This window comes from Pan troglodytes, chromosome 17 (genome assembly GCF_028858775.2).
Source record: "Pan troglodytes isolate AG18354 chromosome 17, NHGRI_mPanTro3-v2.0_pri, whole genome shotgun sequence".
Taxonomy (NCBI): Eukaryota; Metazoa; Chordata; class Mammalia; order Primates; family Hominidae; genus Pan; species Pan troglodytes.
In genome coordinates, this window is record NC_072415.2 from 61,464,999 (window position 1) to 61,484,523 (window position 19,525).

A 19,525-nucleotide genomic window follows, 5' to 3' on the forward strand; every position below is an offset into this window, starting at 1 on the left:
ATCTACTCAGGAGGCTGAGGCGGGAGAATCGCTTGAACCCACGAGACAGAGGTTGCAATGAGCCGAGATTGTGCCACTGCACTCCAGCCTGGTGACAGAGCGAGTCTCCGTCTCAAAAAAAAAAAAGTATGAAAATGAAATGGCAATTATAATCATCATATCAGTGGAAATATTCTCAAAGCCATTTGAATAATTCAAGGATGACAAGAATTTATTGTATATTTTAAATGTTTATTTATGTAGCTATCTTTTAATATTTGAGCTCAGAATCTCCAAGGATTTCAGGAAACTAAAGCAAAAAAAATCCTCCTGAAATAGACAGAGTGAATGAAATGTTTGCAAATGCATGTATCCATTGTGTAGATATTCATGATTCCTCAAGCACAAAGGCATATAGGTAAATGATGCTCATGACTCGGACAATGCTTACTGAATGCCTACTGCATGTCAGATATTGTGTTAGTGCCAGGGAGATGATGGATAAACAAAATAGACATAGTCTCTGCTCTCTATATAACTTACATGCTAGTAGGGAATATAGATGTGTAGACAGCAATTTTTAGATGATGTGCGGGATAATAGGATGAGGTGAATCCAGGGAGCTCACAAACAGAGGAGGGGCACTTCATTCAGTATTGAGTAGGGAGAAATAGGAGATTACAACATGAAGAACCAATAAAGGGATGAAAGAGCATTGATGACTAATAACAGAGGCATGTTCTCTTTGCTCTAGATTCTTGCATATATGATGGCTTCTGCCTGGAGTGCTGTGACAGTCACACTAGGTGGTGCCTGGACTAGGCATGTTTTGAGGTGGCTGCTTTTCTCATATGCTTTTCTATGGGATCTGACCATTCCTTTCATCTCTTGGCCATGCATGTGTTGTGTCATCTCCATCCTTTCTTCCTTTTTCCCTCACTTCCTCTCTCCCTTTGTTCTTTCCTTCTTCTCTCCACCCCACCCATTACACCTGATTGCAACTAGGGTTACTCATATCATTGGCTGGTCATTAACCAACCAGTGTCTCTCTCCCCATATCTCTAGAGATTTTGAAGTTATAATACAGTAGTTATTAAGAAATTATTTTTAGGCAGCTAGAAAGGGTGAAAGTTCTCCCTGGAATTTTCCTTTAAAAAGAAGGAACCCCAAACTATTTCTTCTCTAACAGAAAGCAGCCTGAGAAGTCAGGCATAGACATGGAAACTAGAAGCTTTTATATGTAAATGGAAGCAGCTGTACCTGGAAGTCAGGTACATTCAATATGGCGTTTCCCGCCCTCTTTTCCTTGTCATCACGTGTGCCAGGTGTCATGGCAGCCTCCAGATAAAACCACGTGTACAGAGATCAAGGCCGCTGCCAGGTGGAGGCCGCATTTGCATAATAAAAGACTAGGGTGGGAGGGCCAGAATTTTGTGGGCTATGTAAACGGCACACCTGGTCAAAGCAATCCCCTGGGCCCTATGTAAATCAAACATCGCCTCTTCAAGCCTCTGTACAAACCAATTGCGTTCCACCATAAAAGATAAACCCTCTTTTGGGTGACCTGCTTTCTCAACATAAGGAAGCTTTTTCTCTCTCTTTTCTTTTTCTATTACACTTTCTGCTCCTGAACCCACTCCTCATGTATGTCCGTGTCCTGAATTCTTTCTTGACCGAGACCAAGAGCCAGGGTATATACCGCAGACAACGGAGCCATTTCAGTGAGAGGCACAACAACTGCATTGAAACACAGTCTGTTGAGTAAATAAATAATTACCCCTCAACTTGATCCATGGGAACTCAAAGTACATTTTTGGAGCTTTCACAACAAACAATGCTCATATCTTTATTATATCATCATAAAAATTTTCTTTATAAAGTATATGAAAATGATGCTAACTATAACCATATTATTCTGTTTCATAACCAGCAACAATGCATTAGTTCCCTCAACCAAATCATAAACTGTTAATATAGAAATGGATGCATTTAAAAACAGACATTTGTGTTCCAATTCACCAAAGGTTTGTTAGGTAATCTAAAATGAACTTAATTTTAGCTAAATTTTGAACTATTACATATGCTTTTTAAATAAGGCTTGAAGGGAAGAAGGATTGACTTTTAATTGTGATATCAGTAGTGAAACTGTTGTAGATTTCTGTTTCAGAGTTAAAAAATATTTGTTGAGTGGTGATGTAGCAGAATGTAACAGATATTGCCGAAATCTGCTGCCTAACAAACTGTTCCAAAACTCGGTGGCTTAAAATGATAATTCTCATGAATCTGATGTTAAGGGTAGTTTGATCTGAGCTGGGCTAGACTAGAGAGACTTGGCTGTGCTGCATGTCCCTGATCCTGCCTGAGGACAAGCAGGCTAGCCCAGGTATGCTCTTCTCATGGTGATGAGAGGCAAAGAGAGCAGGTGCACCCATACAGGATCTCTCAAGCCAAGGTTCAAAACTGGCAACCTGTCACTCCTGTCTCATTCTATGGTCCAAAAGTGTCTTATGGCCATACCCAAAGGGAAGGGGAAGTGATGTATGCCATTGCATAGTGAGAGGGTCCTGCAAGGTTTTATTGGAAGATCATGTAGACAAGGAGGGTGATGAAGAAGGGACAGCAATATAATCCACACACAGAAACTGCCTAGTTATTCAATGAACTCGCTTCTCTTCTTCCTGGAGCCCACAGTTACCCTATCTTTCCTTGCCTCTCAGGCAGTAATGTCTGGCTATGTAACTGAGTTCTTGCCAAGGGGATGTGAAGCAGAAATGACTTGGCCCATAAAAATTTCTAATGGGAACTCTGTGCTATTTCCCCTTTCTTTGGCTTGATGCAGACAAACTAAGAAAACTTGAAAGCCACGTATTGAATATATTCAGAAGCACAAGATGAAGGAGGCTGTGTCCAATCAGCAACTTCTGTTTTTTTTTTTTTTTTTTTTTTTTTTTGAGACAGAGTCTTGCTCTGTCGCCCAGGCTGGAGTGCAGTGGTGCTGAATTCGGCTCACGGCAAGCTCCGCCTCCCGGGTTCTTGCCATTCTCCTGCCTCAGCCTCCTGAGTAGCTGGGACTACAGGCGCCCGCCACCACGCCCGGCTAATTTTTTTAATATTTTTAGTAGAGACGAGCTTTCACCAGATTAGCCAGGATGGTCTCGATCTCCTGACCTCATGATCCGCCCACCTCGGCCTCCCAAAGTGCTGGGATTACAGGCTTGAGCCACTGCGCCCGGCCTGCAGCAACTTCCCTTTGGACTTTGAGAAGGAAATAAGCTTTTATTATGCTGGCACCATTACTTATTTTGGGGTTTGCTTATTACAGCAACTAGACTGGCTTACCCTAAGTGATACATGTGATGTGTCTGGAGAAAGGCTCTAACTGTGCCTCCAGATTTCCTTGAGAGCACTTTAGACACACTGCCCTAATGCTTATTAGGTTCAGCTTTCATTCCTTATGGGTAGCTTCTCCATATTTGCCAAAATCAGGGAGGAGAAACCTTGATTGTCCTGAGGTTGGGGAGATATTCTTCCTGGTAACCAGGGCATGATATAACACTGTAGTGCAACATTAACACTTCAGTGACCAAAATAAGTTCCTGCAAAAGGTCAGGGATGGAATTGGCTTTCAGCTTCAATTAGGCCTTTTATTGCTTCATTACGTTCTTGATTCCATCAGATTCCTTTATTGGGAAGAAAGGAGGAGGAGAAGTATTAGGAGAAGGAGGATTGTGTGGAAAAGTAAGCTTTATTTCAAGGCATTGACAAACTGGCAGGAAGGAGCACAGGGTTACCTGTCTATGTAGCAAGGGCTCAGTCAGGAGTCCCACCAATTCCTGCCCGAGGCCTACTCAATTTCCTCTTTGGGTTGAAACTAAAAAGTAGGCTTGCAGATGCCAGTGATGTCTTTGTTATCCAAACATGCTCCACATCCAGGAAAGAGAACACCTGGGGTCACCTTATTGAGGGATTTGCTTAATTGTTAAAATAAATATTTACATTGAGAATACAGTTAAGTTAGCTTTCTTTGCACACTCACAGTTTTTAAAAGAGCCACAGGGCTTTCGTTCATGTTTTAAGCAATTAAGTTGGTAAAAATCCTGTCTCCATTTTCTAAGAGATGGATTACATTCAATTACTCCTCACAACAGCCAACTGGAAGATTGTCTCATTGCTTTTGAAGTACTGGTTGGGCTGGTGTCTGTGACGGTAGCAAAATAAATGAGATTTCTATGTAACCCATGCTGATGCTGGATGCACTTGTTAGCCTGGCCCTTGTTCTGATACTCCACAATACAGCAGGTCCGCTGGTCATGCTCCTTAAGGAGCCACTGGGTAGTCGATTGATGTATTTGTCTGTTGTCACACTGCTATAAAGAACTACCTGAGACTGGATAATTTATGAAGAAAAGAGGTTTAATTGACTGACAGTTCCACAGGCTTAATAGGAAGCATGACTGGGAGGCCTCAGAAAACTTACAATCATGGCAGAAGTCGAAGGGGAAGCAAGCACCTTCTTTACAGGGTGGCAGGAGAGAGAGAGAGTGCAAGGGAGGAGGTGCTACACACTTCTAAACCATCAGATCTCATGAGAACTCACTATCCTGAGAACAGTGAGGGGGAAATCTGCCCCCATGATCCGATCACCTCCTACCAAGTCCCTCCCCTAACACTGGGAATTACAACTTGAGATGAGATTTGGATGGGGACACAGAGCTGAATCATATCAATTGACTTCTGCCTTGCCCCTCAGCCAGTCTGATACGAAGGCCACCTGCATTCTGAGGAGCCTCAGAAAACTTGGGCCACCACGTGTCTCAGTCAGAGCCAATCAGCCACTTGGGCATGCATATTTCATCTGGCAACATGCGCTGGGGCCTGCCAGGCTGTGTCCTTTGCCAAGGCCAACTCACACCAAAAGTCCTTTCCTTTTACAGGAAATGCCAGGGATGCTCTTGTTTGGAATTATAATGTCTATTTTATTTTAGAGTTTAGTTTTAAATGTGCAATCCATTCCAAGTTTTAAAGCATTATCCATTTGGGCATATCGTCTTCAACAGTCATAAAAAGGCTTTCTATTTTTTTTATTTGAAACAATTTTGCCTCCTAAAGAAGCATCCCATATTTATAAGAGATAATACCTCCTACCACATCCATCAAATAAGATTTCCCCCTAGTGCCTAATGTTAGAATGCTACGCCTCTAAGCTTTTCTTCAGATTCTTTTTTCTATTTAGTAACAAGTAGAATGTGCTCATTACATCAACAAACCTAGGGATAAACATTTGGAAATCACCTCATTTTATGAGTTAGAGAAAACATATAATCATCTAGTTTACTAGACATTCACCAATGCCTCCTTGGTGGCATGACATACAGAAAAAAAGGAGATTAGTATTGAAGATGAAAATAGCTTTATCGTGGGCAGAGTGGCAATTAGAATTTTTGTCTCCAGACCATATGGGTTCTTATTGTAATTCCCTTTCTGGCCCTCTCTCTCCTGGAGTCCTCTAATCCTGGTGGGTTGTTCCTCACAGCTAACAATAATGGTTAACATTTAGTGAGCACTCACCGGGTCTCAGGCATTTGACATCCACTTGCTTATTTAACTCTAAGAAAAAAATCCTATGAGTTGGATGTTGTGATCCCCATTTTACAGATGGGGAAACTGAAGCACAGCCAGTAAGCGATTGGGCCATCGCTGAAACTCATACAGTCTGATTCCAGAGGTTGAGCTCTTCTCCACTGTGCTATATGCTAAGAAGTAAGTCATAATTTCAAGGTTGGTTAATCTTTTGTTCCACAAGGAAGATCAATTCTGTTAGGAATCTCCAGTAACTTTGTCTTGGCTGAGTTGTTGGTGTCAGCTAGATGAAGATGCCCCCTTTTTAAGTCCTCTTCCCTTCTCTATAAAATATGTTCACTGATGAGTAGTAATAGTGGACACAAACATTTCCAACTTTCTCATATGATTCAGGCCCAGGAAAAGCTAAATTCTTATTGTCCAACTGTATATAGCCTCAGAGGTCATAATATTTACTGCTAATATCAGGTGTTTTCAATCTATATTCAATGGGAATCAAGCTAGTATTCAGTGAGAGTGCACCAGAACTCTGGCTATCCTGGTTATTAAAATTATACAATAGCCATCACCCCAATTCTCTCACGCAATCTAGGAAATTGAAGGCTAAATTTGGCAACTGCAGAGTTAATGTCTGGCACAGCGGGGACCTTCTGGACTCTGCTGCTGCTCTGCAGCCAATGTCCATTCTCAAGATATGGTGACTGCCACACATTCTCACTTAGAAGTAGGAGCTAAACAATGAGAACACATGGATACATGGTGGGGAATGACACACATTGGGGACTGTCGGAGGGGCAGGGGTTGATGAGGAGAGGGAATAACGAATTCCCTTTGGTTATCCAGGAAGAATAGTCAATAATCAGGAAGAACAGCCAATGGATGCTGGGCTTAATACCTCGGTGACTGGTTGATCTGTGCAGAAAACCACCATGACACACATTTATCTATGTAACAAACCTGCACATCCTTCACATGTACCCTGGAACTTAAAAGTTGAAAAAATAATATTTGGTGCCTGTGTTCTGCCTTCTGTTAGATGTTTTGGAATATCAACCTCACCTGTGTGCATTCAAAGACAGCGGACCACCACAGAAAGACAGCTAGATTTGGTTTCAGGAGCACTAGATCCTAGATCCTTATTCTCTCCAAAGGTGGGAACTTGATTAAGTTGCTCAATTGCTCCGAACCTCCATTAATTCATTTATATAGTGGAGAAAACAATATCTGCTCTGCCCTTGTCATTGGGCTGAGGGTAGGATCATGGGAAAGAAGACGGCTGAAAACTGCTTACAAACTGGAGGAATCTCATTCTCAGCTCGGGGGGCCATGAATGGCCTCTGGGTCCTGTTAGTGTTCCTCAAAGAATACCTAGGGGTCTTCAGTGTTTTTTCACAAGAAGAGTTAGGTGTTAGATATTTTTGTGAAGTTATTGATGTTTTATATTTTAAGTTCTTGTGGAGTATATGATTTCTTTACTTTTGTTCCCTTCTCTTTTTTTCTCCAAATATTCCTCTCAAGCAGTGCATTCATTATTAAAATATAATCAGAGTGTGTGCCAGAAAGTTAACAGCATGAGGGTAAGAAATTGAAGGCTAAAACACGAATTCTGTTTGTTAATGTTGATTGAGAAGCAAAGTAAAAATGAGACAGCAGATTTAAAATTTATTTCAAAATTCAGCTTCCATCCTCAAACTTATCGCCCTAATATTTACTCATTTTAAAATTTATATTTTGGTCACCTTTCCTACAGCAGAGATCTTTGATTGTTTTTTTACAAACATATTTTATTTTTAAATTATTTGCTTTGTTACCATTATTAACACCTTGCCACTTTGCAGTTTCACTGTTTTAAAACAAAGATTCTATTAATTTAAGGTTGAACGTTTCTTTTCGGTGATATCTTTTTTCATTTTTAAAAACAGTCTTAGTGAGATATAATTCATATATCATATAATTTACTCATTTAAAGTGTGTAACTCAATGGCTTTTACTATATTCACAGAGATGTGCAACCATCACCATAAACAATATTAGAACACTTTTATCATCCCGAAAAAAACCTCATACCTTTTAGTGATGACTTCCCATTTCCTCCTAATGCTATCTTCCCACCCCACCCCAGGCCAATACAACTGTGAATCAATTTTCTGTCTATAAATTTGTCTATTCTAGACATTTTTTTTTTTTTTTTCGTGAGACAGAGTCTCACTCTGTCACTCAGGCTGGAGTGCAGTGGCTTGATCTCAGCTCACTGCAACCTCCGCCTCCTGGGTTCAGGCGATTCTCATGCTTCAGCCTCCTGAGTAGCTGAGATTACAGGCATGTGCCACCACACCTGGCTAATTTTTTAAATTCTTTTCTATTTTTTAGTAGAGATGTGCTTTCACCACGTTGGCCAGGCTGGCCTCCAACTCTTGACCTCAAGCAATTCGCCTGCCTCAGCCTCCCAAAGTGCTGGGATTGCAGTCATGAGCCACTGTGCCTGGCCTATTCTGGACATTTTCTATATATGAAATCATATAATATGTGCTCTTTTGTGACTAGCTTCTTTAATTTGGCATGATGTTTTCCAAGTTTCCCATGATATCTTTTTGATAAGAGATCATGTATTGTCTAGGGATAGCTCCTGTGCTTAACTACTCTTTAAGTGTTTTTGTATATTGCCTCACCAAATACAACATAAATATTCAGAAATTGTTTTGACATCTGGGGTTTTGTATGCCTAGAACAGCGCTGCCTTCTGCTGGGAAATGCTCCTTCCAACCTTGTGTTTCAGGGGAGCACGTGAAATGGTCTTTACACAGGCCCTTTCCCCCCGTCCAGTTTGGGGATGGAAGCCTGACCCCGCTGATACTACCCTGAGATTTTGGAACTGGTAACTGAGACATCAGGTCCCACGGCCTCTCTAGAGCTGGAGACAAGGTGGTCATGTCTCCTGCTGTGTGAAAGAAGGTGGTACGTGGTAAGGAGAATGAAGCCCACATGAAGGGATGAGTCATCTGGGACCCCTGACAGCATCCACGTTTCTGATGCCATTGTTCTCCTAGACCCAGGTGGGTCCCTGACCCTCCTATGCTGTCTATAAGGCACACTATTATACATTTCATATTTGGTAGTAAGTATTTAGACATGGGAATGATCACTGCATCTAAAATACCAGGAAAGGTTCAAAAGTGTGGGTCAGCTGCTTCTGGGAGCATCATTTTAATGGGTCATCACAACCTAACGTAATTAATATGTAAGCCTGGTAGGCTTAGCATCCCAGGTATTTTACATTGGCTGATGATGCCTTCCATGAGCAAATTCAAGCTCTCAGTTTACATCAGTGACATATCACCAAATTTTGTGGGCATTTTTCTGATCATTAAAAAATGCATTACATAGCACATACCTATATGGAACACAATGAGATTTTTTCTTCCACATCTCATAGGTTTGAATGAATAGATGTTCTTTCTCATTCAGACTTGCTTAGTATCATTAAATAAGTAATTGGAAATAGAAGCCAGGAAGAAATTTCAGACATGCACAACATTTTTCTACTTCAAATGTACCTTTTAGCATTTTCTGCATGCACCAAGTACTGAAAAAAATGAAATGCAAAGTTAATTTATAATTACTTTGTAATGTTACACTTATCTATCTACTGTTTAAAGAAAAGGTTTGGGTCTTGACTTAAAACTGAAACTATATATATGCTCTTATTTATTTAGGTGCATGTAAAAGACAAACTCTAAGAAAAAATTCCTGACCCCTCTTACTACACTTTTTCTATGTGATGTGTGTTGTAAAAAGGAAGTGTTGGTATTTATAACAATCCTGTGTGTTTAGTGGAAATTCCTGGCCTTTTTAAATTAATGCTGCTTTTTTTTTTCGGTGTCCTATTTTACCACTGTTTACAGACAACTTTCACATCAGTTCTTTTTGCTAACCTATGAAATGGCTGCTTGGGCAATACTTTGAGGGACAAAGATAAGAGAAAGAAAAATATAGATCTGAGAAGAGAGATGGGGAAGAGAAGAATGTGACGGGTCAAGAAGCGAGTAGGCTGTGAACACGATTTCTGACAAGGCAGAGGGCGTGTTCCCAGGTGGTGCTGATCCCAGCAGGAAAGAGGTCCCTGAACTGGGAGGCGAGCCCCAGGAGCTGTGGGAAGCATTGACTCTTCATCAGGGGTTGTGTTGTTCAATCTTATCTTATGAATTTGCAGTCAGATGGAAGGTTCAGGACTTCACAGATGTGCAAGATTTCTCATTTAGGTAGAAGAAGAGGATCCAGGTCATTTCTGTGTAAGAGATGACTCAAGGCTGGGAAGACCTAGAGCCCAAAGCTGTGAAGGATCTACAAGTCACGGTGATCTTACTGAACAGGGACTTTTCAAGCCACTTCATTTACGGCAATGCCGAGAGGGTAGCAAAGGCGGAGATGGCTGGGCTGTAAGCTCCAAACTCAATGTGAATCATGAAAGATTACTTTTATCTGGTTTTTGCACAAGTGTACAGTGGGTTTTGTATAAATCTTGAGAGGGAAAAAGCATTCTGCTGCTAACACATTAACAAGTTAGAAATCTTGCCTCAGAGGGTGTATCTTTAGCCTGATGCTTTAAGGGGGACCTGAAACTGTTCTGGGGGGAGCTGGGCATGCCCATGTGTCTGAGCCTGGGTGGGCTTCCCCCATCTTTCAAGCCACTTTGACTCTGGCTGTCAAGGATCACTGATGTCACTGTGAGCCGTGGAAGAGAACAAAGAGAAAGTACTTCCTGGGTAGAAGAGGGTGAGGCAATAGGAGGTGTTATAAGGAAGGATTATTAGCAGGAAATGCTCCTCGGAGAGGCCGAAATGATGTCATTGGACCATAAGCCCAATAGCAGTCAGAGGCCAAGTGTCACAGGAGACAAATATGCAAGCTTGAGTCTTGCATATTGTTTAAAAGAACTTTTGGTCCAAAGGGCCAGTTATTTTATTTCACTTAATTTTCTGTCAATAGGGCTTGCCAAGGACTGACCTATAAAATTGAGTGAGCCCTAGGGACAGGGAAATGAATGTATTTTGACCTCAGCCAAGAAACCAGACCCAAGTTTAATCAGTAGCTTGATTCAAGTTATGTTTCCATTCTGTGCTAATGACTGCATCATCTCTGGTAGGGAGGTAAGAGGGGTCTTGGAAGCTGCCCTCATTCCCCACCCCCCATCTCTTGCATGAGTTCCTGCAGGTCCAACCAGCTTCAATGGGGGTGTTGATATGGTTTGGATGTTTGTCGCCTCCAAATCCCATGTTGAAATGTGATTCTCAATGTTGGAGGAACGGTCTAGGGGGAGGTATTGGATCATGGGGATGGATCCCTCCTAAATGGATTAGCACCATCCCCTTGGTGATAAGTGAGGTCTTGCTCAGTTAGTTCATGCGGGATCTGGTTGTTTAAAAGTCTGAGAACTTACCTCTCTGAATCTCTTGCTCCAGCTCTTGCCCTGTGATGTGCCTGCTCCCCTTCGCCTTCCACCATGACTATAAGCTTCCTGAGGCCCTCACCAGAAGCAGATGCTGGCACCATGATTCTTGCAGAGCCTGCAGGACTGTGACCCCAAATAAACCACTTTACTTTATAAGTTACACAGGTATGACCTAGAATTGAAGGGTCTCAGCACCACAGAAGACACAAGGAACTTCTGAAGAATGCAGATCCCTAACTGGGGAAGTCAGAGAACCACCTGCTTAAGAAATGCTTTTCTTAATGTATCATTTGAAAGTGCAGGCTCCTGAGCCTCACCTAAAGTTCACTGGATGAGCATTTCTGGGGGTGGAGCTCAGGAATGTGCATTTACACTTGTGAAAGGAAAATAAAAACTTAGGACTCCAATTCACTCTGCCAAAAGGAAAAAAAAATGAAGCTGAAAGCTGAGTCATGCCAGAAACTGCCTTTCCTTTTGTCCCTAAGCAGAGAGCTACAGATAAAAGGTTAAGTATCTCCATAGGTAGCTAATTTATGTTCACCTTATCTTTTGTAAAGTGCTGAGTTACTGAGCATGAGACAAATACATAACTGACTGTTCCCCTACCTGTTCCTTTTCTCTTGCAACATGTGGATTGCCATGCCCTCCCTATTTCCCCTCCAGCCTGTTTTTCCCCTTTAAATATTGAAGCCCTCGAAGTCATCTTTTGAGAAAGGTAGACCATAGACTGTTTCTGTGATTCTGTGCTTTTTCTTCTGTGTGTGTCATCTAACCCTGGCAAAAAAAATCTAAGTTGATTGAGACCTATCTCAGATACTTTTGGTTTACACACCAAGTCCCAGAGTAACTTTTAGGCATGCCAACCTTTGGAAACCATTGCTTTAGGGTGTGGAATGGCTCGGATATGAAGCTTTAAATCTGAAGAAACATGACTCACATTGTCCTCAATGGTATATTCTCAGCTAAAGGCTCTGCAGATCATATCATGGAGGAATCATTGTGTCCCAGGAATTGCTATAGCGGTGATGGGGCATGAATCTTAAGGCAAGACCAACCTTGTGATGGCTCACTGGGAGAGGGGAGAGGAGGAAAAAACTCTAGAGATGGGAGAAAGATTAGAAGCTGGTGTGTGCCCATGAGGGGACCCCCCCATGAAGAGTTTAATTTTTGGTCCTTTTCCTCTTGAACTCTGGAATAGTTATATTTGACATCAGGTTTCATTATTCCCCAGTTAACTTCCATACTTCCATGAAGTCTGTTCAAACATACAGTATAGTCTACATGGTGTCATGGCTGCAGGGGGATTAGGAAAGAGCAGTAAAAGGAAGTGTGGCTTCCCTAGAACCACTCCACTGCCGAGGCCAGCATGTTGAAGACAGCATTAGTTAAAAGCCGGAACATGCAGAATTCTAGGCAGGGGCCACGGGGCAATGAGTAGATGCCAAGGCACAGCAGGGAGGAGAATATGACAAGGACAACAGCTACCAGTAGTCACCATTCCTACTTCTGTTCCTATTTCCTCTTTAACCAACTCCAAACAGATTTTTATCTCCACTCATCTTGAAATCTTCTCTTGGCAAAGTCACCCATGACATCTAAATTGCCAAATTCAATGATCATTTCAAAGATACTCTCTTTGACCTGTTGATAGGCATTTGGCACAATTGACCATTTGCTTCTTGAAAAGCTCTTCCTGGCTGGCGCAGTGACTCATGCCTGTAATCCCAGCACTTTGGGAGGCCAAGGCGGTGGATTATGAGGTCAGGAGTTCAAGACCTGCCTGGCCAACATGATGAAACCACGTCTCTACTAAAAATACATAATGTTAGCTGGGCATGGTGGCATGCTCCTGTAGTCCCAGCTACTCAGGAGGCTGAGGCAGGAGAATCACTTGAATCCAGGAGGTGGAGGTTCCAGTGAGCCGAGATCGTGCCACAGCACTCCAGCCTAGGTGACAGAGTGAGACCCATCTTAAAAAAAAAAAAAAAAAAAAAGGAGAAAAAAGAAAAGCTCTTCCCTTGGCTTGCAGATAAGCACTCAGTCTTGCTTTTTCTGCTCCTTTACCAGGTGATCCTTTGATATTCCCTTTAGTCATTCTTTCTCAATGTGGGCATGGCCAAGGGCTTAGCTCTTGGACATACTTTTCTTCATTCTCCTCACTTAACCCATGGACTGACGACTCCCAATATATTTATCTCCAGTTCCAATTTCTCCTCACTTGTAAATACAACTGCTGACTGTCCATCTCCACTGGGAACTGTGATGAGGCTGACATAATATTTCCAAACCAAACTCACCATTTCTTCTCTGCTGCCCCAAACCTGTTTCTCCTCAGTTTTCCCCATGTTTCTAACTACTTAGGCCAAAAACCTTGGCATTACCCCAACTCTTCTCTTTCTGTCACATCTCATACCCAGTTCAACAACAAACCCTGTTGGTTCTACCAGGAAAAGATTTCCAAGGTGTGTGCCCACCTCTCACAACTTTCATCTTTACCCCCGTCACCCAAACTACTACTATCTAGCATCTGGATTTTTGCTGTATATCTAGACAAAAATCTAACTTGCTCCTGCTTCCACCCTAACCCTTATGTGGTAAATGATTAACTCAGCAGGTTTCAGTTGTCCAAACCTTGTACATTTCAAAGAAAGTTTGGCCCTTGCCTGGCTACTGGGAAGTAACTTGTAAGGCTTTGGAATATTCTGACTGATAAGAGTGCCTTTGTTTACCTGACGTCTTAGGCCACTCTAGATAGTTTACGCTAATAATGTGATTAATGGTGAGGGCTTTGGGTAATAAAAATTAGACAATAAAACCAGTAATAAAACTGGTATCAACTTTATTTCTGGAGGAGTGGAGACTGAGCATAATGGTTAATTTTATGTGTCAACTTGGTGAGCCCACAGAGCTCAGATATTTGGTGGAACATTATTCTGGGTGTTTCTGTCAAGATCTTTTTTAGATGAGATTAACATATAACTTAGTAGACTTTGAGTAAAGCAGATTAACCTCCATAATGTGTGGGTGGGCCTTATCCAATCAGTTGAAGGTCATAAGAGAACAGACTGACCCTCCCTGATGAGGAAGGAATTCTGTGTGTGTGTGTGTGTGTGTGTGTGTGTGTGTGAAGTCTATGGTAAAGCAAAGAAAGAATTATGTCAGCAGATTGTTTTTGAACTAACTCTTCACTAAGTCTCCAGCCTGTTGGGCTACTCCATCAGATTTTGGACTTGCCAAGCCTCAATTGCACGAGCTTATTCCTTAAAAAAAAAAAATCTTTCTGTATATACATCTTGTTGTCCTGTTTCTTTGGAGAACCCTGACTAATATACTGAGTAATTAAGATCAACCGCATGGGTGATTGGTCATGCCGACATGACCAACCCCCATTAAAGAACCTGGACATCAAGGCTTGGGTGAGCTTCTGTGATGGCTGATGCCTTGGGAATATTGCTCAGTTCACACAACATTGCAGGTAGAATTAAACACTGTCTATCTGATTCCACAAGGAAGGGATAAACGGCAGCTTGCACCTTTTTCTTCTGGACCATGCCTCTTTCCGTTGCGGATTTTAATCTGTGCCGTTTTGCTGGAATAAACCACAATAGTGAGTCTAATAGCTTTGCTGAGTTCTGAGTTATTTGTAGCAGATCACTGAATCTGAGGGTGGTCTTGAAGGATCCCCCTGAATGCAACCCCAACCATGTATTTTCCTCGTAATAAGCTTTTAAAATACAAAGTAGATTATATCCTTTCTCTGCCCCTAACTTTTAACAGCTCTCTGTTTTTCTCACAGTGAAAGCCAAAGTCCACAGGATCTCCCCCTCCTGACTTCTTCTCTGACCTCAACTCTTACTTCCCCATCACTCACTCAGCTCCTACTTCATGGGCTCTTTGCTGATTTCCTTGAACTCTCCAACCTCAGGACTTTGTATATACTTGCATTTAGTGTTTCCTCTTCCTGAAGGCTTTTTACACAAATACCTATGTAACTCACTCACTCACTTCCTTTAGACCTTTGATCAATCAGTTAGACCTAACTGAAAGGTCTTCCTTGACTACTGCATATAAAATAGCATTCTACGCCCCATGATTTCCTATTTCCTTTTATTATTTTTTATAGCACTTTTTACATCTTGACAAATTTTACATTTATATGATTATGTGTTCCTTATCTATTATCCTCCACTAGAAAATAAGTTTCATGAGATCAGGGACTTTGCCTATTTTATTAACTTCCATATCCCCTATCTCTTGTACTTAGAACAGTGTGTGGCACGTAGTAGATGCTTAATAAATGTTAGTAGAATAAATGAACGAATGAGTGAGTAACTTCAAAATGAACATAAAATGAGGATGAAGATTGATCTTACTCTTTCAATTCTCTCTGCCCTCCTTGCCCTCTGTATCGCTATGTTATTTGCCATTAAGGCCTCTTATTTCTTCCTTTGAAACTATTTCAGATGAAACTTGTCCTCCATTCACTTGCCATTCATATGTTTTGGTTTTTCCTTTTATAAAATAAAACTTTTTATTGTGGTATAATACACATAACATAAAATTGACCATTTTAACCATTCCAAGTGTACAATTTGGTGGCATTAAGTACATTCACAAGGTTGTGCAATCATTTCCACTATCAATTTCCCGAACTTTTTCATCATCCCAAATGGGAACGCTGTACCCATTGAACAATAACTTCCCATTTCCTCTTTCCCCCGCCCTGGGTAAGCTCTATTCTACAGTATGTCTCTATGAATTTGCCTATTTTAGGTAACCTCATATAAGTGGAATCATATAATATTTGTTCTTTTGTGACTGACTGGCTTATTTCACTTAGCAAATGTCTCCAAGGTCACCCGTGTTGTAACATGGATCAGAATTTTCTTCTTTTTAGTGGTTGAATAACATTCCATTTTATGTATATACCACATTAAAAAAATCAATTCATCTGTTGATGGACATGGGTTATTTCCACCTTTTGGCTATTAAGATTAATGGTCTGAATATTGGTGTGCAGGAATATGTTTGAGTCTCCTCAATTCCCTTGGGTATACACCTAGGAGTAGAATTGTTGAATCATATGGTAATTCTATGTTTAACCTTTGAGGAACCATCAAACTATGTTTCACAGCAACTGTACCGTCTTACATTCCCATTGACAATGCATGAAGATCCTGATTTCTTCATATCTCCACCAACACTTTTTTTCCTTTTTAAAAAAGTAATATCCTTCATGATGGGTGTGAAATGATATCTCATTATGATTCACAGTCTTTTACCTCATCACCTTGCACCTGGATTGATGAAAGAGTCTCCTTGGGAATATACCTGCCCTCCATGTTTCCCTTCCTGCTGCATTTGACCACTGTTGCTCATGCATCTTTGTAAAACACCATCCTGATGTAGATTTGGGCAATATTTTTATAAAGATGATGGAAACAATGAGGCTGCTGCGGATGTGTGAGGGTTAATCTTAGGTGTCAATTTGATTGGATTGAAGGATGCCTAGATAGCTGGTTAATTATTATTTCTGGGTGTGTCTGTGAGGGTATTGTAGAGGAGATTGACATTTGAGTCAGTGGACTGGGAGAGGAAGACTCACCCTCAATGTCGGTGGGCACCTTCCAATCGAATGGCAGCAGGTGAAAGAAGCTGGGATAAGCTGGCTAGTCGAATCTTCTGGTTTTCATCTTTCATCTATGATGGGTGCTTCCATGTGTTCCTCCTGTCCTTGGACACCTGACTCCAGGTTCCTCGGCCTTTGGACTCTTGGACTTGCGCCAGTGGTTTGCTGGGGGCTCTTGGGCCTTTGGCCACAGACTGAAGGCTGCACTGTTGGCTTCCCTATTTTTGAGGCTTTTGGACTTGGACTGTGTTACAACTGGCTTCTTTCTCAGCTTGGAGACAGCCAATTGTAGGACTCTGTCTTGTGATTGTGTGAGCAAATTTTCCCTCATAAACTTCCTTTCCTATATGTGTATAGCCTATTAGTTCTGTCCTTCTGGAGAACCCTTATATAGAATGTACAGAGAAGAAAAGGAAAAGGAAAGAAGATGAAGGCAGATTATTCTGGAATATTTTTAAAGGACAAGGTGGGGGTCAGGATACAAGACACTTACAAGGGTCTCCTAATAGCCCAGGGAAGAGAGAATTTTGAGAAAGAAGTGATCAGCATTGCTCTGAAATTACAGAGAGTCAGGTGTTTTGAAGAGGGATCGCTGGATTTTGACAATTAAGAGTAAGCAATTCATAACCTTTGAGACACAGTTTATGTTTACTGGAGGAGGTAGGGTAGAATAAAATATCATTGAATTGACAAAAGAATAATGGGATTATTATTATTATTTTCCAGATGATTATCAGCAAAGGAAAGTGGGACAGTAGAAGAGCTGTGGGGAGGGGTTTTTTAAAGATGGGAAATCAAGACTAGCAGCCCAGCCACAGAGGCAGAGCCTCCAGGTCTCTGGGCTTAGTATTTCTGGTGCCACTTAGACTTCTGCCAACACCCCAATCCAGGGCCAGATCCTGACAAGCGATATTCCTTTCTATCTTAGAGAGGTGGCTCCTTTCCATTTTTGAAAACCTGCACTCCACTGAGCCTTCACTTTGAAAAGGAATTGAAGGGAGAAAGATTCCAATGTCGTAAGCCTTAGCAGCCCTGACTTTAAGCTCCAGTCATATCCTTGGCATCTTAATCTCTCCTGTGAGAAATGGAGCTTTAGTGTAAAAATATATTTACGCTTCATGGTGACAACACATCCGAGACTTGTGCTCAGAGGTCATTTAGCAGATCAATGGTCCCAACACCAACTAAAAGAAGATATTGTGGTTAATGATATTAGATGGTATGTGAAGGAGTCATTACTGGAGAAACATCAGGGTAGGGCTATATGTGAAATGTCCCGAAGGGAACAGGATTTAATGGAGGATCTCAAGGTTGCAAGAAAGGCATACCATGAGCTCATACTACAGTTGTCTCTTGTTTCATGGGGGGCACTCATGCTTATATTTGGTGACTTGAATGCTTACATATCTCTGCATGAAGATTTGTTGGCAAGAATAGGAGAAACAACCAAACCTGATGAAATAGTGGAACAGACTGGGCCCATTCTCATGAACTGGTTGCCAAGCTTAAGTACCTGTAAAGACTATCGTCATAACCAGCTGGTGGCCAAGGCACTTCTTTCCAAAAGAAACAAGATTCAAGAATACAAGACTTCTTGAGCAATGTCTTGAGTCTCCTTTCAGTCAAAAATTAGATCTTTAGAATTTCCTAGATATTCCTTAAAGTTGCCTCATCAAATAATCTTTAGTGTGATAAGGCATTTTTAGACATTCTCCAAAAGATCACCCTGAGGTTGAGCATCTAGAGAACGTTGTATTGATAACACAGGGAATTCCCTCTGATATTAACTAGAAGAAAGGCCAATTAGAGTGCCAGTATTTTACTGACAAACTGGAGTAACTGGATGAAAAAGTGAAAGGATCGTAGAATTGAAACAAGCAAAGTATTGCTCTGCCATGGGAACTTGAAAAATAAGACAGACATAAACTTTACATTTCCCTGTTTCAAGACTTCTTGGTTTTGACTTGACCTGGTAACAAGAAACACAAAAGGAGAATTACTCTTATCCGTTTTGCTGGCAACCAACCCTAGTCTAAGAGCTAGTCTTTGAAGACCTGAAGGATGGAGATGTGAGAATGAGAAAGTCCTTTTGAAGATGTTTCTGTAATTCAGATAAAGCTAAAAATATCTTTGTAGTTTGCTTCCAAGACCCTTCTTTGGGCCAGTCTCACACTCCATAAGTCTAAGATGTGTTTCATAAGCAGCAGTGGTTCCATTGTACTTAAGTCACTATTGCTCCTTTCCAGTCTAACTAAGTTTGAGGATTTGCCAGAGCTCCAAAAAGAGTGGGAAAAGAACAATCCCTTGGTCTGGATCATCAAAGACTGGAGGAAGGCTTCCACAGTTTTTGGTGTTATTCAAATAGAAGTTAAAAAAAAACTTCATAATATGGTTCCCCTGCACAAATCACAGAACACACCAAAAGCGTAAAAACACTCAGAATGCAATCTGGGTTCCAAAAAGCAAGGGACAAAGCCTAGTTAAGTGGCAAATGCAAACGGATTCTGGGATAAGGAGAGTTCTGTGTATTTACTGGTAAACAGACTATTTATAAATGAGTACAGGGGTTTTTCTTTTCTTGAAGTGTAAGCATGAGAGAATTATAAGCTTACCTTATATCATCTTTAATATTTTCTATGTTTTTTGTTGTTGTTTCAAATGGCAGCTAAAGGCATACATATACAGACTACATTATATTAATGGCGTTAATTTTTTTTTTTTTTTTTTTTTTTGTGGAGAACAGATCTCACTGTATTGCCCAGGCTGGTCTCGAATTTGTGGGCTCAAGTGATCCTCCCACCTTGGCCTCCCAAAGTATTGGGATTACAGGCATGAGCCACTGGGTCTATGGTCTTATTTTTAAAAGACTTTAATTTTTTTTAGTTCAT

General features: G+C 41.2%; 1 protein-coding gene and 1 long non-coding RNA gene across 2 annotated transcripts in view; one reads left to right on the forward strand and one right to left on the reverse strand.

The window, feature by feature from the left end:
- LOC134808611 (uncharacterized) overlaps positions 1-19,525 on the forward strand; it is a 77,864-nt gene that overhangs the window by 24,909 nt on the left and 33,430 nt on the right. The window lies entirely within an intron of this gene.
- Positions 4,119-4,756, reverse strand: LOC104003161 (SS18-like protein 2). The gene is made up of 2 exons (XM_016933738.3): positions 4,708-4,756; positions 4,119-4,324 (listed from the first exon to the last, which is right to left on the reverse strand). The coding sequence occupies exons 1-2, from the start codon at positions 4,754-4,756 to the stop codon at positions 4,119-4,121; spliced, it is 255 nt and encodes an 84-aa protein (XP_016789227.1).

What these genes read in the sequence shown, in the direction of transcription:
- LOC104003161 (XM_016933738.3), bottom strand. Translation starts at nt 4,756, where the DNA reads ATGCAGGTGGCCTTCGTATCAGACTGGCTGAGGGGCAAGGCAGAAGTC. An exon ending in GAGGGGCAAGGCAGAAGTCA is followed by an intron (nt 4,325 to 4,707) that starts ATTGATATGATT and finishes ACAGACAAATAC; the next exon opens with ATCAATCGACTACCCAGTGG.